The 27,572-nt window shown below is 34.4% G+C and overlaps 1 protein-coding gene and 1 long non-coding RNA gene across 2 annotated transcripts; one reads left to right on the plus strand and one right to left on the minus strand.

Annotated features, from left to right (window-relative positions):
- The first annotated feature begins 216 nt into the window (after nucleotides 1–216).
- Nucleotides 217–5,439, plus strand: LOC127718727 (uncharacterized). Its single transcript, XM_052224784.1, has 2 exons — nucleotides 217–1,298; nucleotides 5,313–5,439. The coding sequence occupies exons 1-2, from the start codon at nucleotides 217–219 to the stop codon at nucleotides 5,437–5,439; spliced, it is 1,209 nt and encodes a 402-aa protein (XP_052080744.1).
- Nucleotides 5,440–10,184: 4,745 nt separating this feature from the next.
- On the minus strand, nucleotides 10,185–26,244 carry LOC127718026 (uncharacterized). The gene is made up of 3 exons (XR_007989533.1): nucleotides 26,151–26,244; nucleotides 24,427–25,060; nucleotides 10,185–10,242 (listed from the first exon to the last, which is right to left on the minus strand). It is a non-coding gene; the product is annotated as an uncharacterized LOC127718026 (long non-coding RNA).
- Nucleotides 26,245–27,572: the final 1,328 nt, after the last annotated feature.

A 27,572-nucleotide genomic window follows, 5' to 3' on the forward strand; every position in this document is an offset into this window, starting at 1 on the left:
ATCATCCTCAACAAATCAGCATCTAAATCACTCATTGAGTACAATCCAGTCAATGAAAGAATAATAACAGCAAGACTAAATACAAAACCTATAAAGACATCAATCATCCAAGTCTATTCCCCAACAAATGAAGCTGATAAAGAAATAAAGATGGAATTCTACGAAATGCTCCAAGCTGAGATAGAGAAAATCCCCAAAAAAGACCTAACAATCATCATGGGAGATTTTAATGCTAAAGTGGGACAAGATAACAGTGGTTTTGAGAGAATAATGGGGAAACATGGCTGTGGAATCATGAACGAAAACGGAGAACATCTAGTAGACTTCTGTGGACTGAACAATCTTGTAATAGGTGGAACATTGTTCCGACACAAGGAGGTCCATAAGCTGACTTGGGTATCACCTGGAGGCAGAGATAAAAATCAGATAGACCACATAGCAATTAACGGTAAATGGAGGAGATCCTTACAAGATGTGAGAGTAAGGCGAGGCGCTGATGTAGGAAGTGACCATCATCTTGTCACAGCAAACATCAAACTCAAACTTATGAGAGCATCAGAACCTTGCAGGGTACAGAGATTTGACACAGGAAAACTCAGACACATGAAAACCAACCATGACTTCAAATTAGAACTGAAGAACCGCTTTCAACTATTAGAACAACGTAAAAGTAACAACATGGAAGAAAGTGAAACAGTAGATGAGCAATGGCTAGAAGTTAAAGATCTGTTTAAAAAGACCAGCGAAAAAATCTTGGGTTTCAAACGCCAAAAACACAAGGAATGGATCAAACCAGAGACATGGAATCTGATTGACAACAGAAAAGAGCTAAAGAAAAAGATATGTAACACTCACTCTGATAGACTAAAAGATAGACTAATGGGTCAATACTCCAACTGCAATAAGGAAGTTAAGAAAGCCACTAGAAAAGATAAAAAAGAATTCATCGAAGGAATGGCTCTAGAGGCTGAAAAAGCTGCTTCAGAGCAAAGAATGGGCGACCTTTATCAAATTACAAAGAAACTTTGTGGCCACAAAAGAAACACCAACATGCCAGTAAAAGACAAACAGGGTAATCTAATAACATCTGAAAGAGAACAAGAGAGTAGATGGAATGAACATTTCAAAGAAGTACTAAATAGGCCAGAACCAGAAACAACAGCAAACATACCCATCGCAGAACACGACCTTGAAGTAAACATAGAAATTCTATCAATATCAGAGATTATCAGAGCAGTAAAGAGCCGTAAAAACAATAAAGCCCCCGGAAATGATAAGCTATCAGCAGAACTATTCAAGTCAGATCCAGCCTTAACAGCAAACATTCTGCACACACCATTCAAAAATATTTGGCAAAATACCAAAATACCTAAAAACTGGTCAGAAGGTAACATCATAAGACTGGCTAAGAAAGGCGATCTCACAAACTGTAATAACTGGAGAGGAATCACCTTATTACCAATCCCAAGTAAAATTTTCAGCAAAATATTAATAGATAGAATTAAAACAGCAATTGACAACAAACTCAGAAAAGAACAGGCAGGCTTTAGAAAAGGAAAGAGTTGTTGCGACCACATATTTGTGCTACGAAACATTATAGAACAGTGCACAGAATGGCAGAGGCAACTGATAATAAACTTTATAGACTTTGAAAAAGCCTTTGACAGCATACACAGAGAAAGCTTATGGAAGATCTTACGAAGCTATGGAATACCCGCTAAAATAGTACAACTTATCAAAATGTTTTATACAGAATTCAGATGCACTGTAGGAACTTCATCAGACATCAGTGTTCTAGTAAAATTGGGAGTTAGACAAGGCCGTGTTATGTCTTCCCTTCTATTCATAATAGTTGTCGATTGGGTAATGAAATCCACCATAAGCATTAACAACACAGGCATCAGGTGGACTCTCTTTAACTACCTAGAAGATCTGGACTATGCAGATGATCTGGCCTTACTGTCACATCTAGAAACACACATGCAAGACAAAACCACTAAGTTACAAAAGAATGCAAGTATGATTGGATTGCATATCAACATCAAGAAATCAGAAGTCATGCCTCTTAACATCTCAGAGCCTCCTGTAATAGATTTAAACGGGACACACCTGGATTGCACTTCATCTTTCACCTACTTGGGCAGCATAGTAACATCTGAAGGAGGAGCAGACAAAGACATCAGAGCCAGAATAGGAAAAGCAAGAACTGCATTTTTAAAACTAAGTCACATCTGGAAGTCAAGCAACATCAGTAAGAACACCAAAATTAGACTATATAACAGTTGTGTACTAGCAGTGCTGCTATATGGGGCTGAATGCTGGAGAATGACAGAAAAAGACATCAACAAGCTCTCCAGTTTTCACAACAGTTGCCTTAGAAAGATCTTAAGGATATTCTGGCCACGTAAGATCACCAACAAAGACCTCCATGAAACAACAGGATCCAACAGCATGGAGACCTTATTGACGCAAAAAAGATGGAGATGGATTGGCCATGTTCTTAGAAGACCAGCAGAGGACTTGACCAGAGTTGCCCTAAGATGGACACCTGAGGGGAAAAGAAAGAAAGGACGCCCCAAAACAACTTGGAGAAGAACAGTTGAAGCTGAAATGAAAGAACATGGAATTAGCTGGGGCGAAGTAGAAAAGAAAGCAAAGAACAGAGATGAGTGGAAAGATCTAGTCCTTGCCCTATGTGCCTCCGGGCATAATAAGGACTAGGTCAGGTCATAGTACAGTATAGTACAGGGGCGGATCCTGGATTTTAGGTTAGGGGGGGGGGGGGGGGCGCAAACTTATTTATTTTTAGGTAAAATTATCACCCGCCACGCCGCCGTCTGAATCCGACCCTGGTATAGTGCATGGTATAATATGTGATTAATATGCTAATGAATGTAAATTAGAATAGTTGTAAGAACAAAATGGCTATGTTGATCTTTCATTACCTCTCTTTTTGATAAGCTTACTTTTTGAGTTGTTCTCATTGAGAGATACCCACATCATATAAGGTTTAAAACAACCTTTTTTTGCGATTTTTAAATTAAACGGGTGCTCTACTTATACAGGTGAAAATATCAAAGAGTAGATATTCTGTTTTCTCGTTCTAAATGTTAAGGTTTGAACTGGGACAAGTTTCACTGTATCAGTCAAATATTCAAACACATTATCATATGTTGATTTCTATATGTCTTTTGGTTTATGTGTTCATGGGTTCCTGTCTCATTGACATGTACATCACATCTACTTTGTATGAATCCGTCATCCAATATGATGTAACCTGTTTAAATGTAAGCTCATATGTATTATCAGGTATAAATCTGACAGTGTAGTATGGCGTCCTTATTTCGCTTTGTAAACCAAACTATGTTCTAATTAACACAACATATGTTTGACACATGCTTTTAGTTTTCAAACTTATTAAATATGAAAATGTAATATACATAATTCATGGGCGGAAACGGGAACAGCCAACTACTAAGGTATTTTCGAACGCTTCGACCTATAAATATACCGTATTTGTCCTTCATGTATTTGTCCATAGTTTACACCTAGCTAACGCTTTGTGTCAAATATCGACAATTATAATGCCTGCCCATGTTAAAATGAGCATAGAAAATGACACGGAGGAATTATATCCTAATCATTAACTTAAAAGTTATAATAATAGTTAATAAACATGATTACAAATTCATTACAGAAAATTTTCAATTACATTCATTTGGCTTTTTTATCAAAAATATGAAGCATCTATTTATAGCTCTGAAGATCATTTTGCAGCTGGTATTATACCAGAAATCTATGAAAGAAGTAGATATTGCTTTGAGAACACTTCATCCGGTAAAGGTGTTACAGGAAATCAGAACAGTTGTGTTGGAACAATGAATTATGGGATAGAAGAAACAGATTGGTACGAGAAAGAATGGCAACAAGGAGGAATAAAAATACAGCTTCTTATCTAAGGGTTTGTGTAGTGTACACTATATCTAGGTTGAATGTCTTATTCAAAGAGAGGAGAAAGATACCAAAGGGATATCCAAACTCATAAGTCGAAAATAACCTGACAATGCCATGGCAAAAAACGAAAATCGACGAAATTACAAACAACAGTATACAAAACACAACATAGAAAACCAAAGACTGAGCTACGCCAACCCCACAAAAAATCGGTGGTGATCTCAGGTGATCCAGAAGGGTAAGCAGATCCTGCTCCACATGTGACACCCGTCGAGTTGCTCATATATTAACAAACCCGGCGGTTAGTGTAATTCGGTGGGTCACATTCGAGGAAAAGAGAACGGAATAAAAATTATTGTGGTTACAACAATTGGAACATATCCGCCGTCATCTGTGAAACATATGCTAGTATTCCATAACGGTCATCCAACTCATGATGGCATCCATAGAATTTTAAAGGGATGATTTCAACTTCACCACGTTGAACTCTTGGATTAGTTGTTATCTTAAATTCTTGCTATACCAATTCATAGGTTTTTTATTGGGTAATTCTGATACAACAACATACAACTCTCACGTTTACTTTTTCCAAAACATTTTTTTAAACTTATAATAAAACATATACAGACAATATTTACATATGTTTACCAATATTCAGTTATGGTTCAGTAGTACATAATATACTATTCGGTAAACATGCTTACAAATCTAGATAAAATAATTGAAAAAACAAAATAGGTATGTTGAACTTTTGTTACCTCTATTATGTGTGTGTGTGTGTGTGTGTGTGTACTTTTTGGGTTGTTGTATTATTGAAATATACCCCAAATCATATAATGTTTAACAACATATCTTTTTATAATTTTGTTAAGATTAAACAGATGATCTGCTTGTACAGGTGAGTATCAAAGAGTATTTATTCTATCTCCTCATACCAGGGGGTAAGGTTTAAACTGGATCAAATTTCACTTTATCAGTTAAAAATTCAAACACATCTCCATAATTGAGCTGCGTCGGATAGAAATCGGCCTTGTGCAAATGAATATCAAAACATTTTTAAATCTATTTCGGGTTGAAAAAATCTCTACGGAAAGCCTTAAACTGTTTGAAATTAAAATTGAGTTGTTATAAGAACCCTACATAACAGTCCAAAGTTCATCTTTTATGTCGTATATGAATGTTCCAAAATCAATCAAAGTCTTATACATGTACATGTATACGTACACCTGTAAGGTCGATTTCTATCCGTCATATCTTGTGATTTGTGTGATCATGGGTTCATGTCTCAATTACATAAACCTCACACCCCTTAGTAGAAAAGTAGAAATACTGAGTTTCATTTATTTATTAATTCATAGCTCTAGAGACCAGTTTGCAGAAGCTGTAATATTAGAAACCAATGAAGGAGGTGAATATTATTTTAAGTTCACTTCATCTGATAAGTGTGATACTGGAGTTGAGTTGGAACAATGGATTGTGGGATAAAAGATACAGATTGGGAAGAGATTAAAAAAAAAGGCAACAAGGAGGAAATGACATTACAGCTTCCCAAATGTAACAGTTTGTGAAGTTGACACTAAATTTGAATTTCTTGATATTTTATAGAATACAGGCTGGAATCTTAAAAAAAAATGTCGGTTTTAAATTTAAAAAACACAGAAGAAGCACTGAAGTCCATTTCAATAAAAGACTATTTACATATTATGTAAAATATAAAAATTAAGGACTTTTACACAGTCAATACGTTATATATGAACCGGTTATATATTGAACCTCGGACTTCGTCCTCGGTCACAATAATCTGAACAGGTCCATATATAACGTATTGACCTCGTCAAAAGTACAAAATTTATAAATAGTGGTATATGTATTCTGGTCGAAAGTTAAGAGATCTTACAATACATAGTTTAGATCTCTTTAAATATTTGAACAGCAACTCCTCTTGCAAACCTCTGTACATTATTAATCGTAACAAGTTTATTTTGCTTCCCATTGTAACTGATCAATACATTATCGTTCCCTAGACATAGACCTGTAACATTTTCATGTTGTTTCCCATCATATGAGACATGTTGCACTGATCCACCAATACACATCACATACATACTGCCAACTTGTAGTGTAGTCCTCCAACTTGGTTTTGATGGTAATGTCTTGGTGTGATGTCTGTCATCAGTATATATAGTTGTACCAGTACAGCTTGTTGTCGTTGTTGTTGCTAGAACAGTAGAATATTCTGTCACCAGATTTATATAACCTCGAAGGATAAAAGTCAGTCTGTGTTGTCCTTATCACTTCCCCTGTATGATGATCTGTGAACAGTAGTCTGTTGGCACCACATACAACCAACTTGTTGTTTATAGTTGTTATGCCTTTATAACACATTTCGTGTACTGATATTGATTTAAGTTTTAGTTTATTGTTTATGTCATACATCTCAATACAATTAATATACCCCATCGTAACAGCTACTGTAGTGATGTTGACTGCTGTAACACAACATGGATTACCCTGTAAACGTATACTGTCTATCTGTGACCCATCTGTATTACAGATTAGTAATCTGCATTGGAAAGATAAACATATTACCAGTCTAGCATCATCCATCATCACTAAATCTGATACTACTCTTCTGTTGTCATCACCAGCTACTGATGTCAGGTCTATCTGTTGATATAGTGTGAATTTACATTGTCCTAATTGATGAGATTTTCTTCTGACGAGAAGTCTGCTATCTGAAAAATAACGGAAGGGATATTCGTAAAAGTTATTCAAGAACAAAAGTAAAAAAAATCAAATGTTTATATACTGATGATAAAATGATAAAGAGGAAAAAAGTGAATAAATTTCATGAGCCATTGAACTGAGAGGACATCAGTGAAAGAGAAGTGGGGAAATTAATGTCATTATGTGGAGGTTTAGGTCAAAATTGGTCTTAATATCAGATTTAAATCAATTTCTACAATTAAGCAGATTGAATTTGAAATCCATTAGAGCATGTACTTTAAAAAAAAAACAATTTTTACAATTCATGAAGATTTGAAATGACAGTAAAGACAATGTACTTGTGAAGACTGTTAGACTCACAAATATTAAGACAAAATATGCAGCACAACCCTCAGTGTACGTTGTAATTCTGTACGTGTATATATATATACTCACCGTTATCTTGATGATATTTTTTCTTTAAATAATTAAGAATTCTCTAAATATGCTGCTGACATTTACCCAAAGGAACTTACTTTAAATAAATCAAATATTAACAGCAATAACTGTCCTTTCCTAGATTAAGATATCTCAGTATTACACCAGAAACACCACAGAAAAAAAACGACAAAAGGGATGATATTTCTTTCCCTATTGGTAATTTTCCCTTTTTGGACGATGATGTTCAATTTGCACCATATTTCGTTGTTTATATATCCCAACTCGTTCGCTATGCTCGTGTTTGTAGTGACGTTTTGGATTTCAATGAGCGTAATTCATTTATTACTAGTAAATTATTAAGTCAGGAATTTCGTTACCCCAAATTACTTAAAACCTTTACTAAATTCTTCCATCGATATAAAGATTTGAACCGCAAGTTTAGCTGTACCTGTAGAAAACTTATTTCAAACGGAATAGCACATCCTAAATTTTACGGTGATGTTATAAACCAAGCCCGGAAATTTAGATACGATCCGGGTAAACTTATCAATCTTTTAAATAAACTTATTCTGAAAGGTTACCTATTCAACACTGTAATTAAATCTTTGAATTTTGTTTTTTATTGGTATTAATATTGATTTTGTTATCAGTAAATTAAAACCATACTAAATATTACACATATGTATTTTCACGGTACTACGATCTGTCGATACCTATAGTTTGACATTGCACAAGGTCATGTTTTTCTCTGATTGTTAATGACGTCTTTACACTAAATACATTAGATGTTGAATACGTACTTATTGATATTTTAGTCTTAGATACATGTGTAGGACTCGGAGGTGCGATGGGGACGCTGAAGTGCGATGGTCATGATGAAGTGCAATGGTCCACGCCGAAGTGCGATGGTCCACGCCGAATGGTTTTTGCTATATCAAATTGATATAATGTTGTTTTATTCCCGAGATAAATCCGTTTTGTGAGAACACCGGCACTCTAGCATAATTTTATTGTGGTTACAGTGTTAATATTCTTCAACAAGTGTGGCCGAAATAAACCTGACTGGTTCCTACGTGTACTTCCAAATTTCTCCACCTCAGCGAGATGCAGCTAATTTTAAAGTTTTTGGTAGAATACGTGACACGTCACGCTATAAATCAAGCATAGATATAATTGGCTATTTCTTACTTCTTTGACACTGTTCCGACATCAAATAAATGGATGAATGATTGTTGGGAGAAATTTCTAAGTTTGTCATGACGTGAACAAATTATATTTTATAAAATGAGACGGACCCTTCTCAGTTCTATATATAGACACATAAGCTGGACCTTTTTCTATCGCCCATGAACACCCCATACAAAGACATTTTCTTCCACTCAAACCCATTATGCTTATTTGAACCATCCAATCTATTTTCTGACTCCATACTGGTAGGTGCTAATCGGAGAATTGCCACTGTAAAATTAGATATTAAAAAAGCTTTTTACTCAATGTCACAGGAAGACCATCGCATTCAGCGTAACCACCATCGCACTTCAGCGTAGCTATCAACAAGTTAACGTCACAATGTCACCATCGCACTTCAGCGTGGACCATCACGGTTCGGAGTACCATCGCGGTTCCGAGTCCAACACATGTTTTTTTTAATAGTTTATTGGCTTTGAACTAGCTGTCAGTTACTCTCAGATCTGTAATTAGTGTCTTTTTGTTGTGTGGATGTATAAGAACCCGTCCACGTCCACTCTTTGATTTTGTTAGATGTATTTCTATTTGTATCCATCTGATGAGTTAAGCCTTTTTCAACTGATTCTTTTAGTTTGTTCTTATGTTGTACTGTTACACCACTGTCCCAAGGTTAGTGGAGGGTTGAGCGCTCACCAACATGTTTAACCCCGCCACATTCTGTATGTGCCTGTCCCAAGTCAGGAGCCTGTAGTTCAGTGGTTGTCGTTGGTTCATGTCTGTCATATTTGTTTTTTCGTACATTGTTTTGTTATACATTAGGCCGTTAGTTTTCTCAATTGAATCGTTTCATATTTTTCATGTCGGGGCATTTTATAGCCGACCATACGGTATGGGTTTTTCTCATTGATGAAGGCCGTACGCTTGTCTATAATTGCTTTCATCCACTTTATTTGAACTTTGGTGGATAGTTGTCTCATTGGCAATCATACCACATATCCTTATTTTTATAAGACCCATTATTCTTTTTCTTTATTTTATTGGCCTTTTTTTACTATATTCTGTAATTTGTTTACCCATTTTTCATTAGAATGTGATCCATTATTCTCTATTCTGTAAGCCCCATCCAGACCCACATGCATATATCCATGTTTAGTTTTCAGATGATAGTTTAAGTACCGCTTGATCAAATCTTTTGAAATTCTAACACAATACCATGAACCATACACCAGGTCAGATCGAATTTGATGGGTTTGGCATAAGACATGGTTCCATCATTGGTCAACGTTAAGTCTTTGTAGTTAAGTTAGTATTAGGATACTATGAGCAATAGGTTATTAATATTTGATGCATGGAATGGAAGGGCTCATCTGAAATTTATTTTATTTTATAGATTCATCGATAATGTTTACTGTTTGTCATACGAATAGAAGTGAACTCTCTTTTTGAAAAAAAAAACATTCTACATTAATTCAATCATGACAAGAAAAGCAGACAAGGCCTTGTAGGGTTTTTACTATTTTTTTTATTAAAACACAAAGATGAACCAGGTTAGGCAGAGTATGGAAATCCTATGATTAAACATTTCTTTTAGAAATAAAGTTTTGAAGAAGATGTTTCACGTTTCAAAGGCACTTTCAATTGCCGAGGCACCTTGCTTACCTTTCGAGCTAGACAGGCTCTTTTGACCTTGTTTGTTTTATTGTTTTGTTGTAGGGAATATCAATTTCCTAATGATTAAAAAATATTTTTCCAAAAACAACTTAATTCTATTTTAACACTTTGACGGAACTCTCAATATCTATGTCAAAGTAATTCCCTATATATATGCAATAAAATTAAGTATTTGTTTTCTGTATATTGCTAAATTGAATTTTGAACCGCATTTCTCATGTCATCCATATTATGGAGGGTACCCTGTACTGAATTATTCATGGTCTTGATTGTATCGTCAATCTGTAAAGGAAACAAAACTTGAAATAATTACTTAAACCGCTTGTTTTTCTGCAAGTCGTATTTCTATAAATCACTCTGTTGGTCTGTTTGTCCAGGTCATTTCCGGTTGAGAACTGTAAATGACTTGACGGATATAAACGATTCTTGGTATTGTTGCACACTACACAACGGTGTGTCGAAAGAGAAGGTTAAAATAATTGTCTGCAAGGTCAAGGTAACAAAATTATCCTATATTCAAATATTCAATTATACAAATTTGTGCCATGAAGGATACTGATGAAAATTTGTCATTGTTTTACCTACCACTAGAAGGTTTGTTGCAGATCACGTTTGTATGTCTGTCTGCAATGTCAAGGTTTCAAAATTGACAAGGTCATGTTCTACTCAGATATATACAATGCTTGAAGGATATCAATGACGCTTAGTTTTAATTTTCCGAACACTACAGGATTTCCGTCCTTCCGTCCGTCCTACATATGATACATAATTTGCCAAGCTAACAACTCTTTCAGTTCTCAAACTGTAACTTTAAAATTATACATTTGCGAAAGAAGTGTAGTTTTCTAAAACTGTTCGTAAAAACCGTTCTCATGGACATAGAAAAAATCGCAATCAGAGGAAAGTTCGTACTAACAATACAAATATTTCGGACATAATTACTATTTCAAAACACAACGGCAGACATTATCTGTTAACCAAACTCTGGTCTTTATCTGTTAATAAATTACATCAAATTTTAGAGGATTGCAACACAATTACAAATTGCAGTCCAAAGTATGAAATCATCCAAATTATAATTTGCATATTGTTATTCTAAACTGTTTCCCAAAATTGATCGCCCTGAAGACCACAAAAAACATTTCATAAAAATCAAATATGTAAATAAAGGTTTTGATTTTGTCAAAAATGCCGGTATTTTTAATGATCATTCCGTAAAAGAACAGATTCCTGGTTATTTTGATAATACTGAGCTCCCTCTAATTTGTTATGTTTATAAAAAAATCTACCCGGAAATATGTGTTTAATTATAGCGAAGTGTGTAAAGATGTTAATATCAGTGATAATACACCTAATCCATGAAATTGCTGTAATTCCAAATACATTTATGGCCCCAGTTCCCATGTTATAACAGGAGACCTTAACATCGTCCAGGACCGAGAGTTGAAATGTTTCCTTAGTAAAGGACCTAAATATCGTCCCCCGTCAATTATTAATTCGAATGAGTGTCGTAACATCTTCCACGACTCACTCCGTTCTTACTGCACCAAATGGATAAAACGAGAAAATGCTGACAAAAAATACTTAGATTCTTTATTTGATTCAGTAATACACATAGTTAATATTCGTATTAAACATTTTAAAGAACATTTTACTCCTAGCAACAACCATAATAGCCCTATTTCTCGTATCAAACATAAACTAAAAGAACTCTCCAAGGAATTTGTTTTTGTTCAGGCTGATAAGGCTGCCAATAATATCATTATTGTTTGACGTAAATTTTACATTGAGGTTCTGCAAAAGGATATCACGAATTCACCAACATTCAAACTGATTCCATTTTTGGAAAATGACATCTGTAACAAACATAAACTTTTAGCTACCTCTTTACAAGCAGAACAAAATACAATGAAAGTTCCAACTATGTACTGGCCTCCGAAGCTGCACAAAACACCTTACAAATATAGATTTATTTCGTCTTCAAGCCATTGTTCCACTACTAAACTGTCTATTCTACTTACTAGTACACTTGGTACAATCAAAAACCTGGTAATAAATTGTTCAAATAAGGCCTTTGAAAATAGTGGAATTAATTACTTTTGGAGTGTCAAAAATTCGTTGGAAGTACTTACAACAAACAATGTCAATTTGACCTGCTTAAATACGATAACTGCACTTGAATTTTTACTAGAAAACATTTTTGTTCGCTATTGAGATTCCATATTTCGTCAAGTTATCGGAATTCCAATGGAGACTAACTGTGCACCACTTATTGCGGGCCTGTTTCTGTATTGTTATGAGTTACAATTTATGACTAAAATCAGCAAAGACCCATCGAAACAACATCTGATACAAAAATTTAATAACACTTTTAGATATTTGGATGATAAATTGGCTCTCAATAATAACGACTTCAGTATGTAAACTAAAGAGATTTATCCTGCTGAATTGACTTTAAATAAAGCTAATACTGACAATAAACACTGCCCTTTCCTGGATCTTGATATCTATATCTTTTACAGGAAGCTTAATACCAAAATTTATGATAAAAGAGACGATTTTTCATTTCCTATTGTTATTATACCATTTTAGATGGTGACGTTCCCTTAACTTGTCACCATCTTATGGTGTTTATATATCTCAACTTGTTCGATTCGCTCGTGTATGTAACAATGTATTTGATTTTAACGAAAGAAATCTCTGTATTACTGAAAAATTATTACACCAGGGTTTTCGATATCACAAACTAGTCAAAACATTTACTAAATTATATCATCGGTACAAGGACATCATTCGTAAATATAAATCAACATGCAGACATCTTATACGTTCAGGTATTTCACATCCAATTTTTTATGGTAATATTCTATACAAAGCACAAAAATGTCGTCATTCACCTCAAAAGCTAACCAAACCTTTTAACAGACTTATTCAGAAGGAATATAGTTACGATACTGTTGTCAGGTCATTAAAGATGGCATATTTTGAAATTAATATTGATTCACTCATAGGGTCTTTGCATCGGAAATAAACACATTTATTCTAAAACCAGTTGTTGGCAGGATACGGGTTATGTTCTTCTCATATATTTTATGATGGTATGATACTAAACCCTTAACGGGAGGGATTGTGCTTGATTTTCATATAATGAAGACATAATCTTCCAATCAGTTTAATTGAAGTCTGGAGCTGGCATATCAGTAACTGCTAGTAGTTCTTTGTTAATTTATGTAGCATTGTCATTTTGCTTAGTTTCTTCTTTTACCTTTTCTGACATCGGACTCAGACTTCTTTTAAACTGAGTTTTACTGTATGTATTGCTGTGTGTTTTTTTTATTCTACATTGGCTAGAGGTATATGGGGAGGGTTGAGATCTCACAAAACATGTTTGTTCGGTGTGAGCCAATGCTCCGTGTTGAAGAACGTACTGTGACCTATAATGGTTTACTTTTATAAATTTTGACTTGGATGGAGAGTTGTCTCATTGGCACTCATACCACATCTTCTTATATCTATTTACCCCGCTGCATTTTTGCGCCTTTGTCGGTCTTGTATGTTTTTTTTAGTTCTATTTTATGTTTCGGAGTTTAGTGTGACGTCCATTTTCACTGAACTACTACACACTTTTGTTTAGGGGCCAGCTGAAGCCCGCATCCGGGTGCGGGATTTTCTCGCTGTGTTGAAGACCCATTTGTGGCCTTGGGCTGTTTTCTGCTCTTTGGTCGGGTTGTTGTCGGGTTGTTGTGTCTTTGACACATTCCCCGTTTCCATTCTCAATTATATATATATACCAGCGACTCTTTTCACAAAAAATCCTAAGAGTGAAAATACTCGTAAGTCAAACACATTTCAGTATAACTTACGATCAATTTTAATCGTAAGATTGTTAGTGAAAAGGGTCGCTGGATTATAATTTTCTTTTAATTTTCCACAAATGACAGGATCTTGCTTCAGGAAGGGCCATGTAGCTTTTTCTATCATTTTGCATCCATCGTCTGTCAATCTGTCGTCCGTCTGTTCGTCCGCCCGTTTTCCGTAAACTTTTCTTTGAATGTCTTATCTCTTGAACTGCTGATTGAATTCAAATTTGAAGGATTATCTGCATCCTTTATAGGATTCTATTATGATGGTTTGAATGGACACTGTGACTTAAAATATAACACAGGGTTCAAAGTGCAATCTTTGGCTAGCATCTTAAAACTATAGCAACACTAAGATCGTAAATATGGTCAACACCACAATCTCTACCCGCCTTGGAAATTTTAAAAAGATCTGTTGACCAATAATTGAGTTATTAACCCAATAATGAACATTTTTTACTTTTTTAAGACTACTTATCTCGAAAGATATATTAGCTAGGTTAATAGTGGATACTTCAACAATGATCAACAGGAAAAGAACTATAGCAGTTAGGTTTACAAACTGTTTTAGGATTATTGTCCCATCTATTTTGATTTTTTCAGTTATCTTTTTTGGGTATGGGTTTTCTCTAAAATCATAGGAGCTACGTTAAGAGTGTAAATTGCAGACTATTTTAACAACTTGGCAAACATCATATGTGTGAGCAATCAAACATGTTAAAGGTCCTAGAAAGCTTTTCATCTGGTTAGCCTCTTTTTGGGTGAAATTAAGCATGGAGATCAAGTTAATTCTTCTTTCAGTTTTTAAGCTTGAACTTTTATATTATGCAAGTTGTTCATGTTGTTGAACCATATACTAAAGATGTTCAAATTATCAGGATTTTAATTTTCTTTATATTTTCAATAAAGGACAGGATTTTTATTATACTCGTTTTTCTGTAAAATTATGCATGTGGGTACATCGTTTGTTTGTCTAGCTCTTTCTTGTCATTTTAAGCTAGAACTTTGATATCATGCACGTTTCTAGAAAATAGACTAAGGATGTTTAAATTATGGATTTAGATTTTTTGAAATTTTCTATAATGATATGATATTTTTTTTTTATAATGAATTTTCTTTATTGTAACAAATAGACTAGCACAACATGTATGAACAAAAGGTATACAGAATGGCATATTTACACAAAGGAAGTATTAAATAATTAAACAACAATTGAATATATGATGGCGCAACAATAGGTTGAAAATAAATAATTTTCTTATAAAATTGGAATCTTATTTGTTCTTGCAATATTTGTTAGTGGTGTTTCAATCAAAATTCAACATTTATTATTTATTCTATAATAGGGGCCCAGGGACTCCAGTATTTGTTATATTCATCTACAGAGAGGTTTTTAATTGAAATGTATTTTTCTAAGTTCAAGTGTTCCTTTAAATAGTTTTTTAAAGCATTTAAATTTGGCAAAACTTCTTGTAATTTTGTTCGGTAAATATAGTATTTTGAAAGCAGAATAATCTTATTTTTAACAAAATTCAATTTAACATTTTCGTAGATACCAAATAGAATAATCATTATATTCAAAGGCAGTTCAATATTTGTCATTTCAAAAATCCAGATATTTAGTGCATGCCAGAGGGTGGCGACCATCGGACAACTCCAAAATAAATGTTCTATGGTCTCTTGTCCTTCTTTGCAAAATGTACATATGTTGCTACTATTTATTTTCATCTTGTAAAGTAGTGAATTAGTTCCTAAAATTCTATGTATAATTCTATATTGGAACCAGCAAAGCTTAGTGCTTCTAGTATATTTTGTACACGAAGTGTGTATATTTTTCCAGTTAATACCAGTCATATTAAGATGGTTCTCCCATTTTTCTTTTGCAGCAAAAGTAATATATTTCTCATTCAATACTTTGTACATGTCCTTTGAACCTTTTTTTGATTCAAAGAAGATACTTATGTTAAAAGGTAGTATTGCTTGAATTTTTTTCTCCTTTACTTCAATATTGATCGTGTTTAACCACTCATTAAGCGAGTGTGCTATTCCATAATAATGTAAAATATTTGGCCTAAATTGATATAATTGTTGGAAATTTTGAAATGACATAACTTTGCCCTGATAATCTAACAAGTCATGCACTGTCCAAATTCCAGCGTTTGCCCAGTTTTTATAGTAGACTCTTGAACCACCAATTTTAAAGTTTTCTACCTTCCATAAAGAATCAGATAGAATTTCATCAATACATCTTGGTTTTCTAATTTGATTAAGGGTTTTCCATGCATCAAAAACCTCTTGCCAAAATTTATTTGATGACCTTTTAATAGGCCCAATATAACTTAGTTCACTAAAATTTATTTGCTCCACAATAGAGACTAATCTCACCCACTTTGAATTCGAATTATACAGCCGTCTTACCCATGTAAGTTTCAGTCCCTGTATAAATGCTTTTAAATTTAGCATTTTTAAACCACCCATATACTAATCTTGACATAAAAGATCTCGCTTGACCTTATCAGGTTTATTATCCCAGATAAAAGCATACATTTTATTTGTTAAATTACATAACATGTTCTCATCTGGACTAGGGATAGATAGAAACAGATGATTTAATTTAGATATGACCAAAGTTTTTAAAATGGTAATCTTTCCAAAGGGGGTGAGATACTGTTTTGACCATTTTTTCAAAGTGTTGTCTATATTATCTAAAACTGGCCTATAATTTAAATTAATCATTCTATCTAGGTCGACTGAAAAAGTAATTCCAAGAAGCTTAAATGTACTGGAGCCCCATTTCAATCCCCACTTTACACAAATTTGATCCTGGCTATGTTTTTTGCTACCTATCCAAATAACACTTGTTTTTTCTATATTAATCTTAAGTCCCGAGATTTCAGCATACAATTGGAGAACACGAAGAGATGCATCGAGCGATTCTGGCGAGCCTTCTAATATCAATGATGTATCATCTGCATATTGAGAAAGTACAAATTCTGTATCATCTATAGTAATACCCTTTATCTCCTTACTATTTCTTACCAAAATGCCTAATATTTCTGCACATAGCAAGAAAATATAAGGAGATAAAGGATCTCCCTGTCTACAGCCTCTCTCTACAGTAAAGAATTCTGACAGAAAACAGTTTTGTGTCACTGCAGCTGTTATATTGTTATAGAAGGTTTTAACCCAGGATATAACTGATTCACCAAAATTAAAATATCTTAAAGAAAGGACCAAGAAATGGTATGATATGATATTGAATTGTCTTTGTTTGGGTTAAATTATGCATGTGGATACATGGTTTGTCTGGCTAACTGATCCGACAATTTCAACCTAGATTTTGTATACTATGCAGGATGTTAGAAAATTGAAAACAACACGTTTAATAATTTCATGCGTCCGAAGCGCTTTTCTGGATTTACCTTCATCAGGAACGCTCAAAGCCAAACATTTGAAATCCAAGGGATGTATAAGTACCGAAACAGTTGAAGAGCTATGTGACAAAAATACATAAAACAAATAGCCAAATTCATCTAAGGTCAACTTTGCCTGAGGGAGTTGAAACCTTAGTTTCTTTATAATTTCAAAATTTATAAATGGACAATTTTAGAAAGGTTTGTTATAAATCATGTCAGTACCGAAGTACTGACTACTGAGCTGATGATACCCTCGGGGACTGATAGTCCACCAGCAGAGGTATCGACCCAGTGATGTAAAAAATTGAAAACAACACGTTTAATAATTTCATGCGTCCGAAGCGCTTTTCTGGATTTACCTTCATCAGGAACGCTCAAAGCCAAACATTTGAAATCCAAGGGATGTATAAGTACCGAAACAGTTGAAGAGCTATATGACAAAAATACATAAAACAAATAGCCAAATTCATCTAAGGTCAACTTTGCCTGAGGGAGTTGAAACCTTAGTTTCTTTATAATTTCAAAATTTATAAACGGACAATTTTAGAAAGGTTTGTTATAACATTCAGAAATGTGTCCTCTCCCTCAATCATGGCCAATCTGCCGTAACATGTCCATGATGTATCCACCTTTATAAAAAAGTGATTCGTTATCACAAACATTGTTGAAAAAAGATGCAGTCGAAAATCATTTTCTGCATTTTTTTTAAAGATATTTAATGCAAAACAAAAATGACAAAGCATGTTTTCCTCCTGTAATAATTTGAAGACATACAACACTTTTATTGTAAAGTCACTCTTCATGAAACATATCTACAACCTATACTAACTTAAACCATAAAGGTATCAATGTTATTGTCTTTTGGCCAAATCTTTTTTAACAAAAGTGACTAATAGTCAAGCAGCTAAGTCCAATTTTTCATCAGAATTCTGCAAAATGTGGTAAAATCATCAAACTTGGTATATAAGCTCCTAACACCTTTCTAAGCAAAATAAGATATGGAGCCAACCTGAAAAAAATCAACTTCCGGTTTTTTCCAAGATGGCGGACAAAATTGCAAACATTCTTAGCTAAATATCAAACAAACCGTAAACAAGATGGTAAAACAATGAAACTGTGTATATTATCTCTTTAGACCCTTCTAAACAAATAAAGAAACCTGTACGAACTGTTACGCCTGTAAATGACACGGAAACCAGGCGTAGAAATTATACTTTATCCTGGCGTCATTGCAGTAATTAAGGAATGCATGTCCAGGCGTCAACCAGGCGGAAACCAAGCGTAACTGAGGCGGAAACCAGGCGTAAAATTAGGCGTAATATTTAAATGAGTACGCCTGGTTGACAGAACACCAGTCGTAATATGCAAATGAGTACGCCTGGTCAATAAATACACCAGGCGTAATGTCCTTACATAATACTACACTTAATTTAAATCAGTGTATTACCCTAGATGTGTACTTTGTGTACTTGACACAAACTTGTAATATTAACCATTGAAGAAGCTATATAGATAAATACATATTAGACAGATACTGGCTCAAATAAGTTTTAAGTTTAAAAAAGAATTATGACAATTAATTTTTCTTGAAATAAAACTAGCATTTTGACTATTAATGTCATTTAAACAAAAATAATCAATGATAATACTGTAATCTAACTTGTGAAAGATTTAAATGTTATTATCAAAGGATGAGGGTTTCCAGAATTTGAAATTAATGGTAAAAAATAAAAAAATAATACCTTAGTTACTCACATAATTATTATTTACCATGGCCACGTATACTACTTTCCTTTCATTTCACAATTTTCATTCATCAATTTGATTCCATAATTCCAATTTCAAATACTTTCAAAAAGATCAAAAAAGCTAATTTCCCCTGAATATATCAAGCTACCATATGTCCAACTCTTGCAAGCTAATACCAGATAGCCAAATTTTGAAGAAAAATCACATGATCCTTTACACAAAGCATTATGGGTATTACGATTTATGCCCTTCCAACAGGTTTATGCCCGTAGGAAAATTTACGCCTGGCTTATTTCAATTAACGCCAGGTTTACCACTTTTTTCTACGCCCGTAAATGCTACAAATTTACGTTTCCTGCTCCATTACGCCTAGATCCGGACACGTAACTACCACTTACGCCTGGTTAACGCCAGATTTCCAGGCGTAATACGCCTTATAATTTCGTACGGGTATGAAACCAATATGAACAACTATCAACTTTCGTTTTTTTCCAAGATGGCGGCCGAAATAACAATATGTTAAAACAAGTCAAATGGAAGTTGCAATATATACTACAAAATTATATCAGATGAGTACAATTGAAAGTAATATATATACAGTAGCTGTTATATGCAATAATACGTTCATTCATCTTGTTTGTGTCGGTAAACCCTATACTCGCTGCAGTCCATCAGGCACAATCTCCACCATACTTACCTATAGCTGTATTCGGAAGGGCGGATTTGAAACCCTTGCATTGTCCTCGACAACCTTTCTTGTATCCAGAGTGAACAAGCTCCTGTAGTGAAGGGGTTGCCTCTGCCAATACTGTCCAGAACGGGTTCTTACATGCCGTTGTCTTGCTTTTTCTAACCATACAAGTTTTGGGATGGAAGAACAGGCTGTAAAAGCAAACACTGTATCCAAATCAATCCAGCTTGGTACACAGAACGTTTGGCATGTTGGTAAAGTGCCTCTCGTTTTGGTGGTACAGACTCGATTGAGCTACCTTTATGTACAAAGAGTACTTTTCTAGCTTCATTTACACTGTTTGATTCACTTATCCGATGGTACAAAAGAACAACATATCGCTCCAGCAATGGTAGAATTGAATCACGGCATATTGTCCTTGGTTGGTCTGCCATCTGTCTAAAAGCAGCTGATATCTCGGGGAAAATATTCCATGTATCCCATGCTGTTTCTTTCCTCGTCCTGCAAATGAAGATACAATGTCGCAACCTGTAAAGGCGTGGAATATTGGTAAAAGCCTATATTTAAGAGAATCCAAAGATTGTGCAATATCATGAATAGGAATGTAACGGAAATGTTTCCCGGTTGCAAATGCTATCCATATCTCATCAGCTTCTGTGTCCTTAAATACAGATATAGCGATCACAATTTCCTCAGTATCCACAGTTTTAATGCTGATCTTTTTAAAACCATCCCTAAATGTATCTGCAACGCGAAGCATAACTCTCGTAACAGTTTCTTTGTGTTTGCACGGTTTTAGTTTTGACTTTTCTATGTGTGCCTGGTTTGAAACCACATTCTCTCTAACTGTACACTCAGATAACTTTCTTTTCAGTATTTGCTGCTTCTGCCAACCTTTTTCGATAGAAACTGAAACAGCTCACTTTTATTCTCATCAACCCGTAGAAAGCCATGCCAGTTCTTAGGGATATTTGTTTGATCTTGAACTCGCCTTCGAATTCCCTTCGCTCTTTTTTCTCTGGTTGCACTTTTGAGGCTGTTTTCTGCATATGTGTCCCATACTACATCAACGCGTCCAACATCGCTATTTTGGTTTACTATGTAGTGAAGAACACTTTTACCGCATAGTCATGAAATGATATGCTGCACCAGGCTTGAGCATATTGACTACTGCTGCACCGTCAATTATTGTTGCATTCACTTGAGGGTTAACTATTGTTTTAGATATTAACGGCTCAAGACATTTTCTTGATAGATCTGACTTATCACACTGACGTATGGTTCCATTTTGACTCATGATGGCGGATTCTTCTGGTTACGGCGAAGATAAACTCTTCATGTTGTTTGGAGGTCTTCATATCGAGATGGTCATTTTAAAAAAACTATTGGCGATAGGCTGGAAGCGTCAGGTTGGACCAATGCTATTTCTTTTATGCGGTAAAAGTGTTTGTTCCCTACATAGTAAACCGAAATAGCGATGTTGGACGCGTTGATGTAGTATGGGACACATATCCTCAAAAGTGCAACCAGAGAAAAGAGAGGGAAGGGAATTCGAAGACGAGTTCAAGCTCTAACAAATATCCCTTAGAATTGGCATGACTTTCTACGGGTTGATGAGAATAAAAGGGAGCTGTTTCAGTTTCTATCGGAAAAGTTGGCAGAAGTAGCAAATACTGAAAAGAACGTTATCTGTACAGTAATCTGGCTCACATAGATAAGTCAATACCGGATACCGTGCAAACACGAAGAAGCAGATACAATAGTTATGATTCACGTTGCAGATGCAGTCAGGGATGGTTTTAAAAAGATCAGCATTAAAACTGTGGATACAGACGTAATTGTGATCGCTTTATCTGTATTTAAGGACACAGAAGCTGATGAGATATGGATAGCATTTGCAACTGGGAAACATTTCCGTTACATTCCTATTCATGATATTGCACAATCTTTGGGTCCTCTTGAATCCATGCTTTTACCAATATTCCACGCCTTTACAGGTTGTGACACTATATCTTCATTTGCAGGACGAGGAAAGAAAACAGCATGGGATACATGGAATACTTTCCGCGAGGTATCAGCTGCTTTTAGACAGATGACAGACCAACCAAGTACAATTTGCCGTGATTTAATTCTACCATTGCTGGAGCGATATGTTGTTCTTTTGTACCATCGGATAAGTGAATCAAACAGTGTAAATGAAGCTAGAAAAGTACTCTTTGCACATAAAGGTAGATCAATCGAGTCTGTACCACCAAAACGAGAGGCACTTTACCAACATGCCAAATATCTGTGTACCAAGCTGGATTGATTTGGATACAGTGTTTGCTTTTACAGCCTGTTTTTCCATCACCAGACTTGTATGATTGGAAGAAGCAAAACAACGGCATGTAAGAACTCGTTCTGGACAATATTGACAGAGGCAACCTCTTCACTACAGGTACTTGTTCACTGTGGATGCAAGAAAGGTTGTCGAGGACAATGCAAGGGTTTCAAATCCGCCCTTCCGAATACAGCTATAGGCAAGTGTGGTGGAGATTGTGCCTAATGGACTGCAGAGTATAGGGTTTAACGACACAAACAAGATGAATGAACGTGTTATTGCATATAACAGCTACTGTATATATATTACTTTCAATTGCACTCATCTGATATATTTTTTTTGTAAATATTGAAACGTCCTATTGACTTGTTTTATTTTTTTTGTTATTTCAGCCGCCATCTTGGAAAAAACCGGAAGTTGATAATTTTTAATATTGGTTTCATATCTTTATTTGTTAAGAAAGGTCTAAAGAGATATTATATAAAGTTTCATTATTTTACCACCCTGTGTACTGTTTGTTTGATATTTATCTTAGAATTTTTGCAATTTTGTCCGCCATCTTGGAAAAAAACGGAAGTTGATTTTTTTTTAGGTTGGCTCCATATCTTATTTTGCTTAGAATGGTATTAGGAGCTTATATACCAAGTTTCATGCTTTTACCACATTGTGCAGGGTTTTTCTGATATTTCCTGGACTATAAGTTCCTGTTAATGAAGGGGGTTAATGCCTCCTAAAAGGAAGATAAAACACTAACAACATACAATTACTGTGTAAAACGTTAAACACTACTACTGGTGTATCAGATGCCCATTTCTATTATGAATGTTACGTTAGTGACGACCAAAGCCAAAACATTTGAAAATAAAAAAATTAAAACATACTAGGAAGAATGGTTAAAACAGTATTATGTGAAACCACTTCTGAAGGGACCGGTCGTGTGATACCCTCATGGATATTCAAGATAGTCGATGAATATTTTTCACAAGTACTAAGATCTAGTATACTTATGCCAACAATATTTTTCAATTTTTAATTTATATGTTCGCCATGAATATGCATGAAGTTTTTGCAACTGTGAACAACATTAGATTTTTACAGTATACATGTCTAGATTTCTTGTAAAATGATACTATTGCATATTCATTTTTTATGGTCAATTATACGCCCCTCTCAGAACCATCTCTGCAATTGTACGAGGTCCCTATTTGGTTTTTTTTCTTTTCTTTTAATTCGTGAACTGCTTTAATCTCAGGAAAATGTGTCAAACTTTCACTTCGTTGATGTCATTGGATAGCGTGTTTTTCTTCTTTTGATGTAGACGAGGTTGCTCCATCGAAAACCTGATGTCTTCATTATTGAATTTGCCGTAGACATTACCAACGTCACATATGGAACATTTTAGCGCTTCTGGCGTCTTATCGTGGACACGTTTCGGGTGGTATACATTGCTGGATACATTCGGACACGTTTTGAGCGGAGAAAATAGATGGACACATTTGGGGGAAGTGAAATTTGACACGTTTGGGTGATTTGGAAAATATAACACACTTAACGTTAAACCCTTCTTTTTTTCAGACAAAGTCAAAAAATCCTTTCTTCAAAATATCTGGAATTTTGTCATTTCACATAAATATATGTTGTTCACCAACGAATACTGATTTAATTGTTTAGCGTTTTTTCACAGAAAACATTATAAAGAACCAACCTTGTGCAGAAGTTTCATGGCTTGTTCTAACATAATTTTGCGATCCTCATGTTGGTCTGATATAACATTCAAAACTGGGCTTTGCAAAAACTAATTCTACATGTCTTAAGTTTGCCATGCTATGGTTGAGGTGGGTTCATCTCGTTCCATGATCATCTCTCTCTAAATAACTATCAGGTAGGAAATAGTGTAGCTCCCTTTAGGTGTAAAACCACCAAATCATAGAACGTCACATCCTGTTTCATACGAAAAAGGGTCGAAAAAAAATATTCCAATGATTTTGACAATTGTAGGAAATTAACCCTGCATTTCATTGAAGAAAAAAAAATCTGAGTCATAAACATATAACTTGGTTGTTTAAAAGCACCATTCTTTTTTTATTTACTGTTTCTTTAAAATATTTTGGAAATTTCAGATGACATGGTTACTGAAGCTTGTTAACAGAAAAAAAGGGGTGAAAATTTCATTGGTTTACTTCCGGTGATGGTTATTATCTTATCTTATATTCAATGAAATGTTATGTGAAATTTTCACTGTAGTACTGGACAGGATAAAACTTTACTCATGCCAAGTATTTCTTTATTTGAAACAAAGATGAGGTCTGTGCATTTTTTTGAAAAGTGCCAATTTAACAAAGACTAATTAGGGAAAATCAATATTGGAATTACTCCTTTAGATGATACTTATTTGATGATATATTTTCACAGTGTGTATGAGTGACTTACCTCGTCAAGTCTTTTGTGGAGGTCAAGGAGACTTAAACAATATCTTCTGCATAAAGCTTCATCCAGTGGTCTTGCTTCTATTATGGTCATGTCATCTTGCTTACTCGAGTCAAGTTGTAAGATAAAGTTTGTCAGATCTGCCCACAATGTTTTGTACTCTCTTTTGATTATTGCTCCTTTTATATTATGACTCAGGTAGTCATTCTTGTATTGTCGTAACTTTTTGATGGCAACTTTTTCATCAGGTGTAAGGTTGCAACAGTTAAGTAGAATCAGGCTACCTAATGTGATATCGAGATTATCTAGTTGAACAGGATTGGCGGAAAACTTACAGTGACAGCCGTGTGGATTGATACCAGGATTAATTTCTGTATATAACAGATCCCATTGGCAGTAATTGAGTGGAAGTGCTCCATTATTGGAACAGTTTGTCTTGTCTTTACAGCACCAGGTATTTCTGTGTCGAAGGTGGAAGAGGATGTGAATTGTTGATTGTTTATTTAAAAAATCTTGCAGGGATGCTAATCCAGAATTTGTATAATCATTTTCAATCTTCTTCCAGAACAGTGGAGTGACTATCTCCAGTATGACAGATCCTACTATAAAGTAGCGACGACGGTCTTCTCTGTCCATGCTATAGAATACAAAAGAGAAACCTAAATCTAGCACAATTTAAAACTGATTGAGGTTAATGTCACGAAATGTGTAAAAATTCTTGACATCAAGAAATCAAGGCATTGCGGTCATAAAAATTTTGAGTACGATTATCGTACTCAGTTTCAGAAATCAACCAATCAAAATACTGGATTTGGTGTTTCGAGTTCAGTTTTGTACTCCGAGTACTGGGTAAAGTTTTATAACCCAGTACCCAGGACTTCACCTTATAATTCTCAATTGGATGAATGATAGAAAGATTCAACAGGACATTAGTAACAAGGCTTAGTACATATGTTAAAAAATCAAATTAGTTTTGTATTGAGATAAATGTATTTCTTTTGTGATGATGGCTTACAGGAAGTCTGAACATGAACATTTGACAGTCTCATGTTTGGTAGGGAAATCGCAACTCCGTTAGATATATTGTATGCCATGCCTCCATCTATTAAAGGTCTTCCACAACATAAATGGTCTTGGAAATAAAAAAAAAAGTTATATGATGCCCGTTCTTTGTTAGACAAAGAATGCCTGGAGCATCGAAAAGGAATATCAAGATCTCAAATTTTCATATGAAAGTTTTCAGTCGGGAAATCATGTATAGGTTTACTTTCCAGTAAGGAAAACTGGTAATCTCTTAAACTGACTTGTTTTTGGTGAGGACCATTTATAATTTTAGAGAAATTGCCGTATTGTTAATAGACAGCTTAAATGCAAGCATTAACTTTGACGAGCCGTTTTAGATGTAGTTATAGAATGATGTACTTTTTAGTATTTTTGAGTATTTTGGTTGCTGTCTCTGTGACAGATACCCCACATCTACGTTTATTTCTAACTCAAGGGAGCACCAAAAAAGAGGGATGGGTCTACCTTAAAAAAAATCCCTGAGTCTATCAAATTAGAAACTGAAATGATAAAATATTTTGTTATAGTTATATTACGTAATGTTAAAGAAAAGGTAATTTGATATGATATAAAATATCCACTTTCGTTTTCAGTAAATGACTTCGTATGTATCTATTTTAGTCATATTGTCTATTTTACTTCTTATTTATCGTAATAATTATTACCTTTCTGTTATATTTTTCTCGGTCCTTTTAGAACGTTTTAATGATATGTAGAGTAATTTTCCTTTTATTCATCTTTCTTTGGAGATCAATAAAGTGGAAATACCCGGTACTTAAATAGATAACAATCACATGGCGAGAAATATGATATAATATTACACTATGTGCACAATAAGGCTAATATTACTTCTGAATATAAATCCAGGTGTAGGGACCATTGAAAGTGTATATCAATATGTTGAAAAAGTAGCTGTATGCTGTGAATGAAAAAAAAAAAGAATTATCAAATTGAAGGCCATATTGTGCCTAATAATGGATTTTATCCTGATTTAGAGTAATTTCTCGCAATTTGATTGGTTGATATTGTTCTAATAAATTTCAATGCAATTTTTTATTAAGTCAATTCGAATTATCTCCCTTATGCAATTGACTTAAAAAAAAATTAAATCAATTCAAATTTTTTCCCTTATACCATTGACTAAATAAAAAAAAAATAAAGTCAATTCGAATTATCTCCCTCATACCATTGACTTAATAAAGAAAAATAAGTGGTGTGATAACAAAATCAGGTTAAATTCTTTACACAGTGTACAATTATCCTAATACGGAATTAATCAAGTCACTAAAATTCATATCGGGTTTAGCTTCGCCTAACCCGATATGAATTTTATTGACCCGATAAATTCCCGTATTAGGACAACTGCACACTGTGTAACTAATAAAATCCATGTTATTTGGACGCTGATGGATAGTTGGAAATCATACCACATTTCATCATTTTATATCAAAGTATAAACAGGAGCAGTTATTTGATTTTTTAACAAAGGGGTGGAGATTGAAAGAAATAATAGAGGAATAACTATTAATGTTTTTATGGGGTGAAAAACAAAGACAATATGTAGTAAATAAGTTTTATTGGACACTATATGAAAGTTCATGTATATAAACTGTAAATCCCCCCTCATATCCACCCCCACCCCCCCCCCCCCCCCCCCAAACAACAAAAAAAAAAACGTTATTTAGTAAATGGTACATGCAAATGTATTTTGTAATTTATTTGCTTGGATCTTAGAACAACACTTTTAAAAAATAACAAAAAGAAGACCATTTTAAATGAAACAACAATTACAATGATTTCTACAAAAAAAGTGTTTCAAAACAATTGAAAGATTTAGTCTTTTTTTTTTAATATTTGGTTGGAATATTTTTTTTCACCTCGAATGGCCTTTGGATTTTAGATTAAGGGCTGTAATGGTCCGCTGACACTGAAGGGGCAACATGTTCTCTAGTCTATGCGTCCATCGTTTGGTTCGTTCTTCTATTCCATATCAGTGTAAGGATTCTGTATACGGTGGCTAACTATGACGTTGTTGTCACAAAGCAATTTTTAATTACATTCCAATATGACATGTATGAATCCAGTCC

The sequence above is a fragment of the Mytilus californianus genome, unplaced genomic scaffold, assembly GCF_021869535.1.
Source record: "Mytilus californianus isolate M0D057914Y unplaced genomic scaffold, xbMytCali1.0.p SCAF_10, whole genome shotgun sequence".
Classification (NCBI taxonomy): Eukaryota; Metazoa; Mollusca; class Bivalvia; order Mytilida; family Mytilidae; genus Mytilus; species Mytilus californianus.